Source organism: Rhinatrema bivittatum, chromosome 6 (assembly GCF_901001135.1).
Source record: "Rhinatrema bivittatum chromosome 6, aRhiBiv1.1, whole genome shotgun sequence".
Classification (NCBI taxonomy): domain Eukaryota; kingdom Metazoa; phylum Chordata; class Amphibia; order Gymnophiona; family Rhinatrematidae; genus Rhinatrema; species Rhinatrema bivittatum.
Genome location: NC_042620.1, coordinates 19,171,090 through 19,188,201, shown reverse-complemented (window position 1 = coordinate 19,188,201; position 17,112 = coordinate 19,171,090). Strand labels below are relative to the sequence as shown.

The following is a 17,112-nucleotide window of genomic DNA, read 5'->3' as shown; positions in this document are numbered from 1 at the left end:
TGTGAAATCTCAATTTAGTATTGGAATTCATGGCAGGTCCTTCATTTCGGCCACTGCGGAGTCTTTCCTTGCACTTATTGACCTTGAAGTCGCTGTTCCTTGTGGATATACGTTTGGCCCATTGCATCTCAGAACTGCAGGCTTTGTTGTACCGGGAGCCGTTCCTCCGGATGACTCCAGGGGCGTTACAGCTTCCTACTGCCCCAGACTCCTGTAAACAAAAGCGAAGCAGAGCTGGCAGTCCCTGGGAAACACCTCTAGACCCCTTCAGAGCTGTCAAACCCCTTCTCAAGAAACCTTCTCTTGACCCTAAAATTCCAGCCAACTACCGTCCCATATCCAATCTCCCACTCATCTCAAAAATCATGGAGAAAGTGGTTAACACACAACTTTCCGACTACCTAGATGACAACGACGTCCTCCACCCCTCACAATTTGGCTTTCGCAAGAACCTTAGTACTGAAACCCTCCTACTCTCTCTGACTGTGACTACCTCCTTATTGGCCTTGATCAAGGTAAAAACTATCTCATTGCTTTCCTTGACATCTCTGCGGCTTTTGGTACCATTAGCTATGATCTGCTTATTTCTCGCCTCGCTGATATCAGCATTGCGGGCTCTGCCCTCCTTTGGTTTAGATCCTACCTATCCAATAGATGCTTCTCTGTTAAACTAGGCACCTTTGAATCCTCCCACTTCACCCTCTCACAGGGGGTCCCCCAAGGCTCTTCCCTCTCCTCCACTCTGTTTAACATTTACATCCTCCCTCTCTGCTACCACCTTGCAGAACTCGGCCTCAAATTCTACATATACACAGGCGATATCCAAATCGTCATCCCCATCCAGAACTCACTAACTGTGACCCTAGATTTTTGGAAAGAATGCCTCCTCTCTATCAATACTTTCTTGACCTCCATTCAACTTGCTTTCAATGCTGCCAAAACTGAACTCCTATTCATTCCAAACAAACAGTCACTCAAGGTCTCCCCCTCATTCGACCCCATGATTGCCACCCTCACCTCCCAACAACCAGTGCGTAATCTTGGCATCCTAGTTGACACACACCTAAATCTGAAAAACCATATTACATCAGTCTTAAAAGCGGGATTTTACAAACTTTTGGTCATAAAAATACTCAAGCCCCTTCTCCACACACACGATCTCAAAACTGTCATTCAAGCTACCCTATCTTCAAAACTTGATTATTGTAACTCCCTCTACCTTGGCCTTCCCCTATCCACTATCAGACCATTACAGATGCTCCAAAATGCGACAGCTAGGATGATTAGCAATGCTCGGAAATCTGACCACATAACCCCTGTCCTGAAGGAATTACACTGGCTCCCTATTTCATACCATATTCTTTTCAAAACCCATACCATCTTACACAAAGCCATATACAATCAAAACTCCTCATGGCTAAATGAACCACTCAAACCTTCCCAGTCCTCCCGACCTTCTAGGATGAACCGTAGATGCACACTGCAAATCCCCCCACTTAAGACAGCCCGTCTTACTGCCACAAGAGATCGTGCTTTCTCGATCGCGGGCCCCACCCTCTGGAATACCCTACCCCTCCATCTCCGCCTTGAGCCATGCCCCTTAAAATTCCGAAAAATGCTAAAAACTTGGCTTTTTCACCAAGCCTTCCCAGACTAATTTTCTCATCGTCCCCCGCCCATGCCTGATCACCCGCGCTCTACGGATGTAACCTTCCTTAATCCAACAAATTTTTTGCTGAATTCTGTAAATATGTAATGTCATGCCTTCCGCTGCATTTTGTAAATAGTTTTGTTCCATTAATTTTTTACCTTTCTTTTATACCACACTTTTAATCTCACCTCTGCCTTTCCTTTTTCTCCCTATATTGTTTGTCCTGTTACCCCTTCCCGTGTTCATTGTAACTTTCCATTTCCATTTCTTTCATTGTTATAATGTAAACCGATATGATGTGCATTTTAATGTCGGTATAAAAAAAACTGTTAAATAGCGTTGCGCAGGTATTGTGCAAAGAGCAAATGCTCTTTTTTGCTGAGTGATGCTCAGAAAAACTGGTTAGAGAAGCGTGGTTGTGCATCAGGGACGTAATAATGGCGGCGCATTTTGACTAACGCAGAACATCTCAGGGGGACACTGAATCTTTAGGGAAATGGCTGAGACCTGCTGCAGTTGGATCTCTCCGGTTTCCAGCGACGTGCATTCTTCTTCATTTCTTCCTCCTGCCGCCATGCCAGCAGCCCTGTGGAGCTGTGGGCTAGCAGAAGGAGGCCGTGGCTCAAAAACGTTTTCTCAGGCTTTCAGGGTGCCGAGCATCTGACTGCCCTTAAACTCTCCTCTCAGCCCTACCAGGATGCTGCTCTGGGAGCCTTGGGCACAGATGGGCAGTTAGGGAACGTACTTTTGATTTGTTCTAAGCTACAAAAATCCGAGAAACTAGTTTTTAAATGGATTTTCTCCTGTATTTAAAAGGGCTGCATTTTAGTGCCAGTTTGCCGCTAGTATTGTTTTACCCTGCTGAGTCAAAAACCAAATTCTTCTTTAACATAAATCAGGGGCTGTGAAGCCATGGCTGGGCCATGTGCCGTACCTGTGGACAAAATTAGGATATTGTAACCAGCAAGAGGGCCCATGACAACTGGAACTGTAAAGTATTAGGGAGAAAATACCTTTGACAGTTGTTCATGTATTTATATTTATATATTTATTTATTTTAAAACGTTTATAAACCGGTGTTAGTGGGGACATCACATGGTTAGTGCAGTTAGTGTAGCTGTGTGTAAAAAAGGATTGGATAAGTTCTTGGAGGAGAAGTCCATTACCTGCTATTAAGTTCACTTAGAGAATAGCCACTGCCATTAGCATTGGTAACATGGAATAGACTTAGTTTTTGGGTACTTGCCAGGTTCTTATGGCCTGGATTGGCCACTGTTGGAAACAGGATGCTGGGCTTGATGGACCCTTGGTCTGACCCAGTATGGCATTTTCTTATGTTCTTATATTTTGTTATATTAATATTGTATTATTGTGATTTCAGTTATTTATTGTAAACGGTTTTGGGTTACGCTTTTTGCAAGGAAGGTAGTCTGTGGATATAAATGAATATTAACCTCTGTATCTGAGCTCTAAGGAGCTCTGAGAAACATGTCTAGGTTTGTGGTATGCCTACCATATTTGCAATGCTCTTCCACCCTCCGACTCTGGATAGGAAGGTTTATTAATAGAAGGCCTGCCCCCTGTCTCCCATTCTCTACATGGCTCTGTATGGATGGGATATGGGGAAGATTTGTCTCCCTTTATTCAGCAGATTTGATACAGAGGCTTACGTTCCACATGCTAACCAGATGCATGTTTCCTCCTCCTCCTCCAGGATACCGCTACGGCAGTGACATCGTCCCTTTCTCCAAGATAGACCAGGATCAGATGAAATACAAACATGATGGAAAGTGCTTCGCTGTCCTGGGATTCACAAGGTCATCTCAGGTAGGGCTGGCTTAGAGGGCACTCCCACTGAGTGGGAGCTTTCCAGGAGATTCATTTGTTTAAGGTGAAACAAACGTATATTCTGCTGTTAGCGCCCTGCACTTGAGAGAAGACGGGGAGAACATAAAAACACAAGACTGGGTCAGCCCAAGGGTCCATCAAGCCCAGCATCCTGTTTCCAACAGTGGCCAATCCAAGTCACAAGTACCTGGCAAGTACCCAAACATTAAATAGATCTCAAGCTACTACTGCTTATTAATTACCGTCATAGCAGTTTATGAACTTATCCAAACCTTTTTTAAACCCAGCTACACTAACTTCACTAACCACATCCTCTTGCAATGAATTCCAGAGCTTAATTATGTGTTGAGTGCCCCTAGTCCTTTTATTGTCTGAGAGAGTAAATAACCGATTCACATCTACCCGTTCTAGATCTCTCATGATTTTAAACACCTCTATCATATCCCCCCTCAGTCGTCTCTTCTCCAAGCTGAAAAGTCCTAACCTCTTTAGTCTTTCCTCATAGGGGAGCTGTTCCGTTCCCCTTATCATTTTGGTCGCCCTTCTCTGTACCTTCTCCATCACAACTATATCTTTTTTGAGATGCGGCGTCCAGAATTGTACACAGTATTCAAGGTGCGGTCTCACCATGGAGCGATACAGAGGCATTATGACATTTTCCGTTTTATTCACCATTCCCTTTCTAATAATTCCCAACATTCTGTTTCCTTTTTTGACTGCCGCAGCACACTGAACCGACGATTTCAATGTGTTATCCACTATGATGCTTAGATCTTTCTTGGGTAGTAGCACCTAATATGAATTTAGCAGAGGCGGACTGATGTGGGACTGCCAGAATCTGCGTGCTTACACTGCTGACAAATGAAGAATGGTTCTGGCTGCATGGCTGGCAGATTTACACAGGGGCTTAGTTTGAAATCCTTCCACTGGTATCTGGGAAATCAATTCCAAGGTGTGTTCAGGTTTTGCTGCTGTTTCTAAATGCGATGAGATATAAGAAGGAATATTCGTAGAGCAGAATGAGACGATAGCATGAGTCGAATGGGGACCGTTTTGTGAATGGCATCTTAATGGCTGAGGAGCCCTCTATGCCAAATAATTATAGCCTGTAATCAAGCAAAGGCACCGTGGGATGGAAGGGAGGGCAGAACAAAGCAGCCTGATTAAGACTGACGCGCTGTCCTGGAATATGAATCACTTCCTCCTCCTCCCCTGCTGACTTACGTTGGAAGGCGTCAGGAGATCTGGAGTAAAGGACTGAGAGAGTGGCACCCTTCTTGCCACTCAGCGCTGCTCCTTTCATGCGGCCCCTTCCACCCCCAGCTTGCACAGAACATGAATTAGAGATGCAAGAAAGGAACACAGAGAATTGTCCTTGTTGCAAACCCCAAGAGTGCTAGTGGACTGTACTATTCTGTAGTACCTGTAGGAAGAAAAAACTGACTTAAACCCAAACCCAATATATTTTTCGTCCTCTCCGGGGTATAGTGTTCAAGAGCTAGCCCCCCCCCCCCTCCTCCCCCGTGGTCCTGGGCCTGCTGGGCCAGACAGAAGTGTAAATGTAGCTGTGAGTGCGACGCTGGGGCTGTGCGGAGGAAGTGAGCAATGTTGTGCATCCGTGGGGGTGCATTCTGCCGTGTAGCTGCTGATGTTTGCCACTACGTAAACATGAAGCTTGGTTTTCTTTCATGTTTTCCATGCCCTCTGTCCCAGACCGCACCGTCTTTACAAAAGTTAGAAATCTGAAATCAAGCACAGTCTGGGTACTTTTCGTTCCTTAGCTTGGGGCAAAGTAGTCTGGACTCTGCCATTAAGGGTTTTCCTCTCCTTCCTGGTTACAGGAAACCAAAGTGCGCATTTTAAAAATGAATCTATTTTGCAGTCCAGTTCCTGCCTTGGCGCCAGGTTCTCTTTGTGGTGACACACGATGGTCACTCTTATAGGTGGTGTGCGCTGACATAGAACGACTGTCGGAAGATGCTGCACAGAGTCAGGAAAAGGTTTTATCAGCCCAGTTCGTACTATGTATACCCCTATAGGGAAAGGTTGAATTGGACACGGGAGAGGTTGCTTTAGGCCCAATAATTTAATCATCCGTCTCATGAAGATTCATCACATTTTTACATGCATATAAAACATATCTCAACGATTTCCTTATGGTGAAAAATAAAGGTAAGGGAATACTTCCCCGGGTTTGAAAGGACCGAGCCCAGGGTCCATGTTTGGAAAATGAGTGCTGCATTGGGGTCTGCATGTTTCCATGGTCTCTGTCTGACAGTGCTCATTGTCTCTGCTACCTGTCGTCTTTTCTAGATCCGGAGGAGTCACTACATGGGAAACCAGGTCTTGAAGATCTTTGCAGCAAAGGAGGATGAGGTCAGACTTTGGAACGATATTTTGTCGTCTCGTCGGACTGAATTTAGGGGGGGGGGCGGGGGGGGGCCTCGGCTGGATAGGCTAGCGGCAGTCTGATCTGGGCCTCGTCCCTAGGACTGGCTTCTGCTCCTGGGCTGGCAGGGGCTGGGAGCTCTGCGGGGGGACGGGGGACCCGAGTGCACGTGTTCTGACGGGGGAAGCTCAGCCAACGCTGCCAAGCCGGGGCTGTGTGGCTGGGCCAGCAGAAAGGGGTTAAAGATGGGGAAAAGCTCAGGCAGGTGAAGGTGAAGGCTTATGTAAGAATAGGCTCCGGTCATTGCAGAAGGAAGTTAGGCAAAAAAAAAAAGGAAAATAGCTGAAGCTAATCCGATTGGTAAGGGACAGGAGAGGCCCCACCCCCTGATGAGATCTGAGAGTAAAAAGTGTTCACTTTGGTGTTCTGTGAAGTCGCACTCATGTCTACAGATTTTATTGTACAGGTCTGCTGATGTTTTAGTCTTGCACTGATTCGATTCTTTACCCTGGCCAAGCCCCCGTACGAGTCCCAGCATTGCTGAGAGAACCCATGCGGCAGGGGGGAAAATCAGTAGCCGGCTGCAGCGTGCCGCAACGCTTTCTCCTAACAACTGGTCCCCTGCAGGGTCCTCGGATGTCAGAAGTATGCAGCCAGGCTCCTGATGTCAGGAATGGCAAGTGAGACTGCTCGGACACGGGGAAAGGGCCTTACAGAACCTCCATTAGTTATTTTTTCAGCCCTGGGGGTGAGATTGGGTGGTAAAATGGAAGCTCCCTCAGCAAACTCGCTGGATTTTCCTGTCTTGCACAAGGAATCCTCTTGGAGAAACAGGAAGGTTTTGAAGGCCAGGAGTTGATGGCATCTTCTGGGCTGAAGCTTTCACCGCAGTGTACGAGTGGAGGAATAGCAATCGTGATTGATGCAGCGGGATGAGAACCAGGGAAGGCCCAGGGTTTCAGCTCCTGATGCCCCCTACCCCCCTCCCCCTCCCCCGACACTGCTTGGACGGAGTCGCTTCACCCTCTCTTGCCTCAGATAAAAGCATTTCTCCCCAGAGACACAACATGGAAGCAGACCTTTAATAAATAGGCCCCTTGGATTGTAAGCCCTCTCTGGGGCAGGGACCTACCCTGACTGTACCTGAATTGTAACTTCCCTTGAGCTCAGATTTGGAAAGTGAGTAATTTTAAATCCAAATGCAAACGAGGAACACGATTTTTTGCAACCTTTTTTTTTTTTTTTGGGGTGTGTTTAATAATAAGAATGCTCCTCTGTGGGAGCGGACGTGTGTTGTAGGTAGGTTGATTAAATACCCCGCCCGACCGTTAACCTTTCCTTCACCTGCCAGCCATGCAGCACTGAGCTAGCTGATAACAGGTGGTGAGTGCTTTCTGCCTCGCTGGCTGCAGCTCTTTCACTCTCTCTCTCTCTCTCTCTCTCTCTCCCTCCTTCGGCAGGCTGCAGCCGTGGCGTTCTCTGCCCTGGTCCAGGCTTTGGATGAGATGGACATGGTGGCCATCGTGCGATACGCTTATGATAAGCGATCCAACCCTCAAGTTGGTGCGGCCTTTCCTTGCATCAAGGAGAAGTACGAGGTACTGTTGGCGGCTCGGGTTTTTGCTGGAGCAGAATCACTGGTGATTGTGCCACTTAGCTCGGTCCAATCGCGCCACTGTGGCCGTTACTTCAAAAGGACACACAGGAAAAAAAAAAAAAGTTTTGTCCTCTGGGGGCTTTCTAGAAAGACAGTCCTAGATACAAATGTTAGGACGCGTTAGATGGGACATCTAGTATTTCTGTGTGTGTTTGTGAGTGCACTTTATATAGAGCAATTATTGTGCAATAAGCCTACTACATTTCTTGCATGTATTGAAACCAGCACTTTCAATGAGAAGTCTACAAGTAGAGTAACATTCAAATAAAGGATACTTTGCAAGTAACGAGGCACATAAAAAGCACTTTCAATGAGAAGGATACAAGTAGAGTAACATTCAAATAAAGGATACTTTGCAAGTAAAAGTATAAAGCACTTTCGATCGGGCCGATACAGTAAAATGGCACGGGAGAGCGGGTGCTCAGAGGCGAGCACCCGCTCTCCCGACGCGCGCCTAAGCCACTTTCAAGGACGCGCGATTTTCTATTCAAATGAGGGCCCGCGGTAATAAGGAGGCGCTAGGGACACTAGCTCGTCCCTAGCGCCTCCTTATTGACAGAAGCTGCGGCCGTCAGCGGGTTTGACAGCCAACGCTTAATTTTACAAGCGTCTGTCGCTGACAGCCATGGGTTCGGAAAACGGATGCCGGCAAAATTGAGCGTCCATCTTCCAAGCCGTGGGCTGATTTCTTTTCTTTTTTTTTTTTTTTAGAAGATTTTTTTTATTTTTTATTTTTGGGGCCTCCGACTTAATATCGCTATGATATTAAGTCAGAGGGTGTACAGAAAAGCAGTTTTCTCTGCTTTTCTGTACACTTCCCCTGTGCCGGCCGAAATTAACGCCTGCCAAAGGCAGGCGTTAATTTCTGAGAGTAAAATGTGCGGCTTGGCTGCACATTTTACTTTCCGGATCGCGCGGGACCAACTAATAGGCTCATGAACATGCATTTGCATGTTGCGGGCGCTATTAGTTTCCACGCGCTGTTACCCCTTACTGTATAAGGGATAAAAATAGCGCGTTGAAAACGCACGGCCAAACACGGGCTAATGCGCAGCATACTGCATCGGCCCGAATGAGAAGGAAACCCGCTAAGGACTTACAAAGTATCCTTTTTTTGAACTGTGCTTTAAATGTATCCTTCTCATTGAAAGTGCTTTTTATATGCCTCGTTACTTGCAAAGTATCCTTTATTTGAATGTTACTCTACTTGTATCCTTCTCATTGAACGTGCTGGTTTCAATACATGCAAGAAATGTAGTAGGTTTATTGCACAATAATTGTTCTATATAAAGTGCATTGCGCACACAATATTTCAGGATTGTATGTTCTAAGTACCCACACAATAATAAACAATTGTAAAAGGCCGTTTGTATATATTATATATATATATATATATATATATATATCTTACCTAATTATAGCGTCTCCTCCACATGTGTCATTCATAAGGCCCTCAAAAGCAGTGTGTGCATGAGTAATTGGTAACTCATTATGGGAAATCATTTTGAAATGCGTTTGCCCACTAGGTCTCACCTTGCATAAAGCTGAGAGGATGTAAAAAAATGTTTATTTCCACATTCTTCATTTGAAACTCCTGCAGTTTTCCAGAGAACAGCTGCTGGGCATGTCGCAGATGACTTCGTTCAGTGCCTAGGCCGGTCTGCTTTTTGTCACCAGCTGTGTAATGGGGCTAGCTAGAGAATTTGTAGAGTAATGGCCTTGTGCCAGATGGTTAAAATTGTGCATCACGTGAGTGGCTGTTGCTCTGCCTGCTGCACAGTCAGAGGAGATCCTCCTAAATGGTTGACATCTCATTTTCGCTTTAGTGCCCTGTAGAGAAACTAGACTTATAAAATTGTCGTGTCTGTGGGTTAATCCACCTCCCCAACAACCTTTTGAAGCAGTCATCCACTTTCATGCGGATTCCTGTTACACAAGGAGTAGAAGACCCAGTGACCGTGACTCCAATTTTTAGTTTAATTTATTGGTTTAATATACCACCTTTTCACAGAAATTAAAGCAGTCACAATAAACTAACACAGTCAAAAGAGCATAAATACAAAACCGAGAACAGAAAACCAGATAAGATAAAGCCAATAAAATACAAACACACAAATTGCCATACAGCAATACATATAAAAAGCAAAGCAGTAAAGTGAGTAAGAAGAAGCTAATAGTTCATTCTAAATTAAATAACATCGCCAAGGCTTTATGGAATCGAAGGTAATTTTGGCTCCGTGCAAATCTCTAATTTCAAAGAATTCCAAAAGGAAGTTCTTTGAAAACTAAAGACTCCTTGCCTCTTGTTTTAATATTATGTATTGTTGCTTTTACTGTTCTGTATATATTTTTGTAAGCTGCTTTGACCATCCAGTGGAACATTCGGGTAATAAGACTTTTTCAAATAAGTAAAATAAACATTCAATCATTTTTGCAGGGCCAGGGATCTGTGCCAGGTCCTACTGTGCTGATTGTAGGGTGCTCATAGGAAGATAAGGGATGCCCCGACACTGATTTTCTTTACTGTAGGGAAGGAAACTGGTTCAGGCCAGTTAAAAATCTCAGTGACGTCAGAGCGCACTGTGATGTCACCGAGCATTTTTAAAATTGCCCTACCATTGGTTGACATCTAGCATTTTGAGAGCTTCCTTGCCATTGGTTGATCCCTGTGCTCACCGCTGGTTCCATTTCTTGCCTGGTTTATTATAGAGGAAAAACCTCTCTAATGTTTAATGTAGCAAACGTTGTCCCAGCTAAATGGCAAATTTCTGTACCAAAGAAGAAAACGAGGCCTGGTGAAATGTTCAGACAGCTCCTTGTTTTATTGTCTCTTCACAGTATCTGCTGTACGTGCAGCTTCCCTACATGGAAGATTTAAGGCAGTACCTGTTTGCCTCATTGAAAAACAATAAAAAAGTTATCCCCACAGGTGAGTTGGTGTCGCACACTCCCGGTGTTAAGCCCCCACTGTTGTTGATCTTTTCAGATGTGAGGTGCTGGGGGACTGGGGGGGGTGAAGGCGGCAGCATGAGGAGGAAATGGAGGATATTGAAATACCAGTGACCAAAAATGCTTCCTGATTGGCTAAAATCCATTTCTGGCTAAGATGAATTGCTGCTGTAGGTGCAAACCCCCCCCCCAAAAAACAAACAACCCATGTAATAAAAGCATCTGTAGAAGCACAGCGTGATGGAAGATCCAGATCATGAGGCCCATCGAGCCTGCCCACTCTCGTTCCTGATGCAGTGCCATAAAATCCATTTGATCTCTGGCTTTTCTTTTTTTCTCACTCCTTCCTAATCATCCTCTGTGCCTCTCTTAGGCTTTCTTGCATTCTTTCACTGTTTATTTTTTCTCCACGCCCACGTTAGGCATTCACCACTCTTTCCAGGAAGAGAGTTTTCCTGATGTTACTCCTGAGGCCTTGGGGCCTCCTACCGTTAACTTCTTCTTTTAGAATATTCTTTCCTCTGGAAAAGATTTGCTTCCTATGCATTTGTTATAGCTTTGAGGTATTTAACTTTTTATTGTATCCTGTATCTTTCCCGTGTCGTCATGGTCTGCAGGAAAAGGCTAAATACCAGCAGTTAGAAGAGAGAGCCTTTTTATTCAGGACAGCAAATAAGATAACCCGTAGCGCTCTCTCTCTCTCTCTCTCTCTCTCTCTCCATAAATTACCATACCAGCAAGACTCTCAGGTCGATTACACCTCCAGGCTATACACCAGTGATTAGCAAAGCATTCCTTTAAGTGGGTTACTACAGTTAAGCATTTCTCAAAGTGGTTAAATGCAAATTCCTTTATCAATAATATGCAAATCCTTTCAATGTATAAAAGGAGCCTGCAGCTAAACTTTGCTATATCTGAGGACCTTTTCTCCTGGGAGTTTGCAGCACTAGGCTCTTTCAGGGCATTACTTTCCATACTGACTTTGTCTTGCAGGTAATGTAATATAATATTTAAGAATAATGAAATATTGTGACTTGCCTTTATGCTGCCTCTCTGCTCCTCCATTGCTGTGAGATACATCCGTCACAGGTGCATTTATCATAACCTTACTGCAGAGTGCCTTCACCCTGACTTCTAGGGTATACCCATGTAGGTCCTTTTGTTTCATCTCCTGTCTGAGCTTTCTGGAGGTGCGGCCTTCAGAAGTGGACTCTGCATTCTAGGCGAGGACTCACAGTGACCTCTACGGAGGAGGCATTATTTATTTTTGTTTTTGCCTGGTTTATTCACCCAGCTTTAGTTCTTGCTACCGCCTTATCATACTATTTTGTTTCATTGAGATCATCGGGCATCTTTGCCATGGGTCTCTTTCCTGGATGGGGCACATCTGTATCCCTTCAGAACAGAAGAGGATCAGCGGGGCAGATTAGGGACAGTGATTGATCTGGGGTGCTACCTACCTTCTCCTTCAAGCATGCTCTCTTCTTCCTCATCCTCCCCTTCAGTGCCTGGGGGAGAAGAAGAGTTTATCTTGGAGCCAGCAGCTGTGATGCCAGTCGGTGTCTGCCTTTCATTGTTCTTATTGCCCCGCTAATCCAGACCTGCTCCCCCTTCCTGCTTCTGAGAGGTAATGCTGGAGACTTTCTTTTGCTGTGAGCTGCCCTTTGAGATGCAGACTGGGACTGTGAGAATAATGCAGATTAGCCCAATTATGCACGCTCTTCCAAATTAGATGGGCACATGCAGTTCTGATTGGACGTTCCTTCCCTCCGGCCTGCTTGTCTGGACCTTCTCAATAGCAGGACCAGTACTGTGGCGTTCCCTCCCACTTTCTCTGAAAGAGACTAAGGAATTTTTTATTTTTATTTATTTTTATTTATAATTTAAAAAAACAGTGTTATGTTTACAGTGTAGGACAAAATATCTCATTATACAACACAATATACAACATTGTAAACAACCGTACATAAAAGTAAAACATTACAATGTACAAGAAAGCTTGCTCCTCATTAAGACCAGAACACAAGTTTGTCATTATTTCCGTGGACCCCCAACCCCCCTTCCCTCCCTTCCCTAACCTAATGCTGATGTGTGAGTGAGATGTTGAGTTTGCCAAGCTTCCCACGGTTCCCAGTGGTCCGTAAAGTTCTTCACCTGTTGACGTCTAATGGCGGTGAGTTTATTCAAGGAGCAAATCTTAGACAATCTCCGGTGTACCTGCTGGATGTGTGGGGGCTGAGACGAAGGAATTTTAAAAAGCACTGAAAACATCATTTTTTTTTATTTTTTTTTTTTAAAGCAGCTTGTCTAGCAGCTACCTGGCTCTACTTTCTTATTCTGTTTCTGCTGAGCTCCTCTCATTGAGTGCTGTATTTTGCCGCAGGTTGTATAGGTATATTTACAAGTATTGCTTCATCCCTCTTTGTTAGATTTGTCTGACTTTGATTGGTTTTATGTATTTTATTGTATGTAACCTGCTCCAGACGTTGGAGGGCATGGGATACAAATACATTGCATAATTCTCCAGGGTGTACATTTTGTTGACATCCTTATTTCACCCTTGGTGCTCCCTCTCAGTATAATTTTCTTGTCATGTAACCAGGGATTTGTTTGACACAGTCTCCTTCTGGTGAAACCATGCTGCCTCCGGTCCTACATCAAGCTGGATTCTAGAAACTTCTTTATCCTTTCTTTCAGTAGACAGTCGGGCCTGGAGTTTCCTAGTTACGTTCTGTTCCACTTTTATCAAAAGGGACATCCATTGAACAGATCCTTCAGCACACCTGCCAGAAGCTCTCCGAGCACCCTTAATATCCTCGCATGCATCCCATCCAGCCCCATTTTCTGGTTTTTTTTTCTAGTTCCACACAAACTCTGTTCCGTAACTGGTGTGGCTTTTACCCCTCTACTGTACGTACCCTTACCAACCATCGGAGGTTCTTCTCTAGACCCTTCTTTAGTGAACACCAAACAAAAGTATTTGAGTGTTTCTTCCTATTCCTCAGTGTACATTTGTCCTTTTCTGCTCTTAGTCTTAAAACCTTTCCTCTGTCTTTCCATTCACTATGTACTGAAAAAAGACTTCACACTTCACGTTACCTTTATGGCTCTCTTTTCTTCCGCTCTCACCGTCCGAGTTACCTTCCCTGCCTCTTTAAACTATTCCAGGTATTTCTTCTGTGTTCCAGGTTCTGAGAAACCTTCTACCTTTGCAGTACTAATGTTTTTGCCCTAGTGTAGCTGGGTTCAAAAAAGTTTGGATAAGTTCTTGGAGGAGAAGTCCATTAACGGCTATTGATCAATTTTACTTAGGGAATAGCCACTGCTATTACTGGCATCAGTAGCATGGGATCTTCTTAGTGTTTGGGTAATTGCCAGGTTCTTGTGGCCTGGTTTGGCCTCTGTTGGAAACAGGATGCTGGGCTTGATGGTCTGACCCAATATGGTAATTTATGTTCTTATGACTTTTTTCAGCTATTTTGTAAAAAATATTTATTTTCCTAACAGAAAAATTGGTTGCCCTCGTTTTAGCTTAGCCCACTGTTCTACTTCACAAAGAACTTGCCCCCTTACCAGTCCCTCCTTCATACGTTCTTCAGTTTTCACAAAGGAGTTGATGTTCAGCTGCGGGGTGTCCAGCTACGTTAGCCGGATAAACTTAACTGGCTAACTTGTACTGGATACTGAACAGTGCACAATCTACCCAGCTATCTTGAAGCTAGCTGGCTAAATTTAGGTTATCCAGCCAAAATAGTGGTATTAGTTCCCTGAGCCCTGGACTGCCTCTGATATGTCCAGCTAAGTTTGTAGCTGGCTAACTACTTAGTCTGATAAGTCCTGCACTTAGCTGGATAACTCTTTTTAAACCCTCCTGAAATCCAGTCCTTTGACTCCACTTTTATATGACTCTTCTTTACGTTGGCTTTTATATTAAACCATGCCATCTGATGATCACTGGAGTTCAGATGAGCACTTACTCGGACATTAGAAACACTTTCTCTATTTGTAAGCACCCGGTCAGTATCACAACCTCGCTCGTTAGCTCTGTCTGAAGGCTGCCCCTGACATCCAAAATCTTCTTTATTTCTAACTTTACAAACGTCCTGTCCCAATCGACTTCCAGCAGATCCCAATTTCCCGCCAGCAGCACCTGTCCCTTCATTGCAGTCTTTCGTATGTCTTTGCCAGAGTTGCTGGAGGTCACGTCAAGGTGGATGGAAGTTCTGTCTCCAGTTTCCAAGACAACCTCCAGCTCCTTCCCCTCTCCTTTTATCCCCCTGCATTTCTCTTGCTTTAATATTATTTTGTGTGTAAAGTGCTACTTCCCTTTTTCCGTCTACCCGGTTCTTTCAGCAAAGGTTATAAAGCCTGGCAAGGCCGAGCCCTGGTTCTGTGACTGCCTCGGTATGCGATGAGCATAGTTTAGTGCTCCACCCTTGCACATAGTGCAGAAGTTTTAAAGGTGTTTCCTTATAGAGGGAAGAGATGACTCTGATGCATTCTTAAGGTCTGTCATCGTCATAAGATGCATGTGAGTGTCTGGAGACAAATACAAATAATTATTTTTAACGAGCCGCTTGAAAATCCGCTGGTTTCCCAGGTCATCTCTATCTGGACAGCACTGAAGTGCGGCCCACGGCACCCACAGAAGAAGAAAGCAGCTCTTCAGCTGAAAGTCTTTCCCAGAAATAAGCGTGCAGCCCATGCTCAGAGAGCATTTATTTAGTTCCTGGCTGTGTTCCAGTCCCTGTGGGGCTCACCAAGGAGTTAAAGGACAAACTGGGTTCATGACAGATGGAAGCAAGGCCTGAGACTGTGCAGGAAACAACTTCTTTTTTGTAATTTAAATTTTTTATTGGGCATCTCACAAACATGTACCAACAGAGTAATCTCAATCAAATAAGTAACTCAGAATCTGACATTGGGTGCATGTCACCATTACATATGTTACTACAAGGGACCGACCGTCCTGTTGTCCTAGATTGGTACCAGCAGTTGATGTCAGCCGACTAACCTTACAGTACAAAGGCACATGAGTGTTATTAACAAAGTACTCAGAATACAACATTTTCCACAGACCTCATCCCACTCCCCCCTCCCCTCCCCTGCCCCTCCTAGCCTTGGGACTTCATACCAAATTATGTGATCACGTACAAACACATTAGTTTTCCTGGACGATTTCTTGTGAAAGAAAACTGTTGTCAGCTTTTAGTGTTTACATAGATACATAGAAATGATGGCAGAAAAAGACCAAACGGCCCATCTAGTCTGCCCCGCAAGCTCCCACACTTATTTTCCCATACTTATCTGTTTCACCGACCACCAAGTTCAGGGCCCTTGTTGGTAACTGTTTGATTTGGATTTCCTGCCATTGATGCAGAGAGTAATGTTGGAGTTGCATCAAAGGTGAATCATAAGGCTTAATGGTTAAGGGTAGTAACCGCTGCATCAAGCAAGTTACCCCGAAGCTTGTGTACCCAGACTGCACAGATCAATGCCTTGTTGGATGTTGTCTGAATGTAAATCCTCTTTTCCACATTTCCTCCTGCCGTTTAAGCAGAGAGCAACGCTGTATATGCATTCAAAGTGAAGTATCAGGGTAGTAACCGCCGCAATAAGCAAGCTACCCCCACGCTTGTTTGTTTACCCAGACTGTATAGTTCAATCCTTGTTGGTTGTTGTCTGAATCAAATCCTCTTTTCCACATTTCCCCTTGCCATTGAAGCAGAGAGCAATGTTGGAGTTGCATTAACCATGTGAAGGCTTATTGAGTATGGGTAGTAATCACCAGATAGTAGCCTCCATTCCAGCAAGCCACCCCCATGGCTCTTCTCTTCATTCCCATCCTCTAGCCTTTATGGATCAACAGTGTTTATCCCATGCCCCTTTGAAATCCTTCCCAGTTTTAGCCTTCACCACTTCCTCCGGAAGGGCATTCCAGGCATCCACCACCCTCTCCGTGAAGAAATACTTCCTGACATTGGTTCTGAGTCTTCCTCCCTGGAGCTTCAAATCGTAACCCCTGGTTCTACTGATTTTTTTTTTCCAACGGAAAAGGTTTGTTGTTGACCATGAATCATTAAAACCTTTCAAGTATCTGAAGGTCTGTATCATATCACCCCTGCTCCTCCTCTCCTCCAGGGTATGCATATTTAGGTTTTTCAATCTCTCCTTATAAGTCGTTTTATGAAGACCTTCCACCTTTTTGGTCGCCCTTCTCTGGACCGCCTCCATGCTGTGTTTCAGTATCTAATTCTTGTAGGCCATCCAGACTTTATCAAACTTATGCAGGGATTTATTTTTATAAGCTGGAATCTCTGATAGAGCGCATATTTTCCCGGCCTTTGGTTGGACATCTAAAAGAGTAGGTGGTTGTGGAGATTTCCATTTTCGTGTTATTTCACTTCTAGTGGCAATAAATATATATCTAGCCAAGTTATTTATCTGGTCAGCTCCCTTAATAATAAGATTACTCACCAAAGCCTCTCCAAGCCAGTCTGTTATATCCTTCCATAATATCTTTATAGATGCACAGTCCCACCACATACGAAAGAGGGAGTCAGTCCCGGAACAACCTCTCCAGCATCTATTAGAGTATGAAGTCTGAGAGGTTATAGA

At 44.6% G+C, this 17,112-nt stretch overlaps 1 protein-coding gene across 1 annotated transcript in view; it reads left to right on the top strand.

The window, feature by feature from the left end:
- Positions 1-17,112, top strand: part of XRCC5 (X-ray repair cross complementing 5) — a 203,631-nt gene that overhangs the window by 72,236 nt on the left and 114,283 nt on the right. The window contains exons 9-12 of the mRNA XM_029605119.1: positions 3,366-3,478; positions 5,813-5,875; positions 7,349-7,486; positions 10,384-10,474. Coding sequence (XP_029460979.1) covers positions 3,366-3,478; positions 5,813-5,875; positions 7,349-7,486; positions 10,384-10,474 — 405 coding nt within the window. The remainder of the gene's footprint in view (positions 1-3,365; positions 3,479-5,812; positions 5,876-7,348; positions 7,487-10,383; positions 10,475-17,112) is intronic.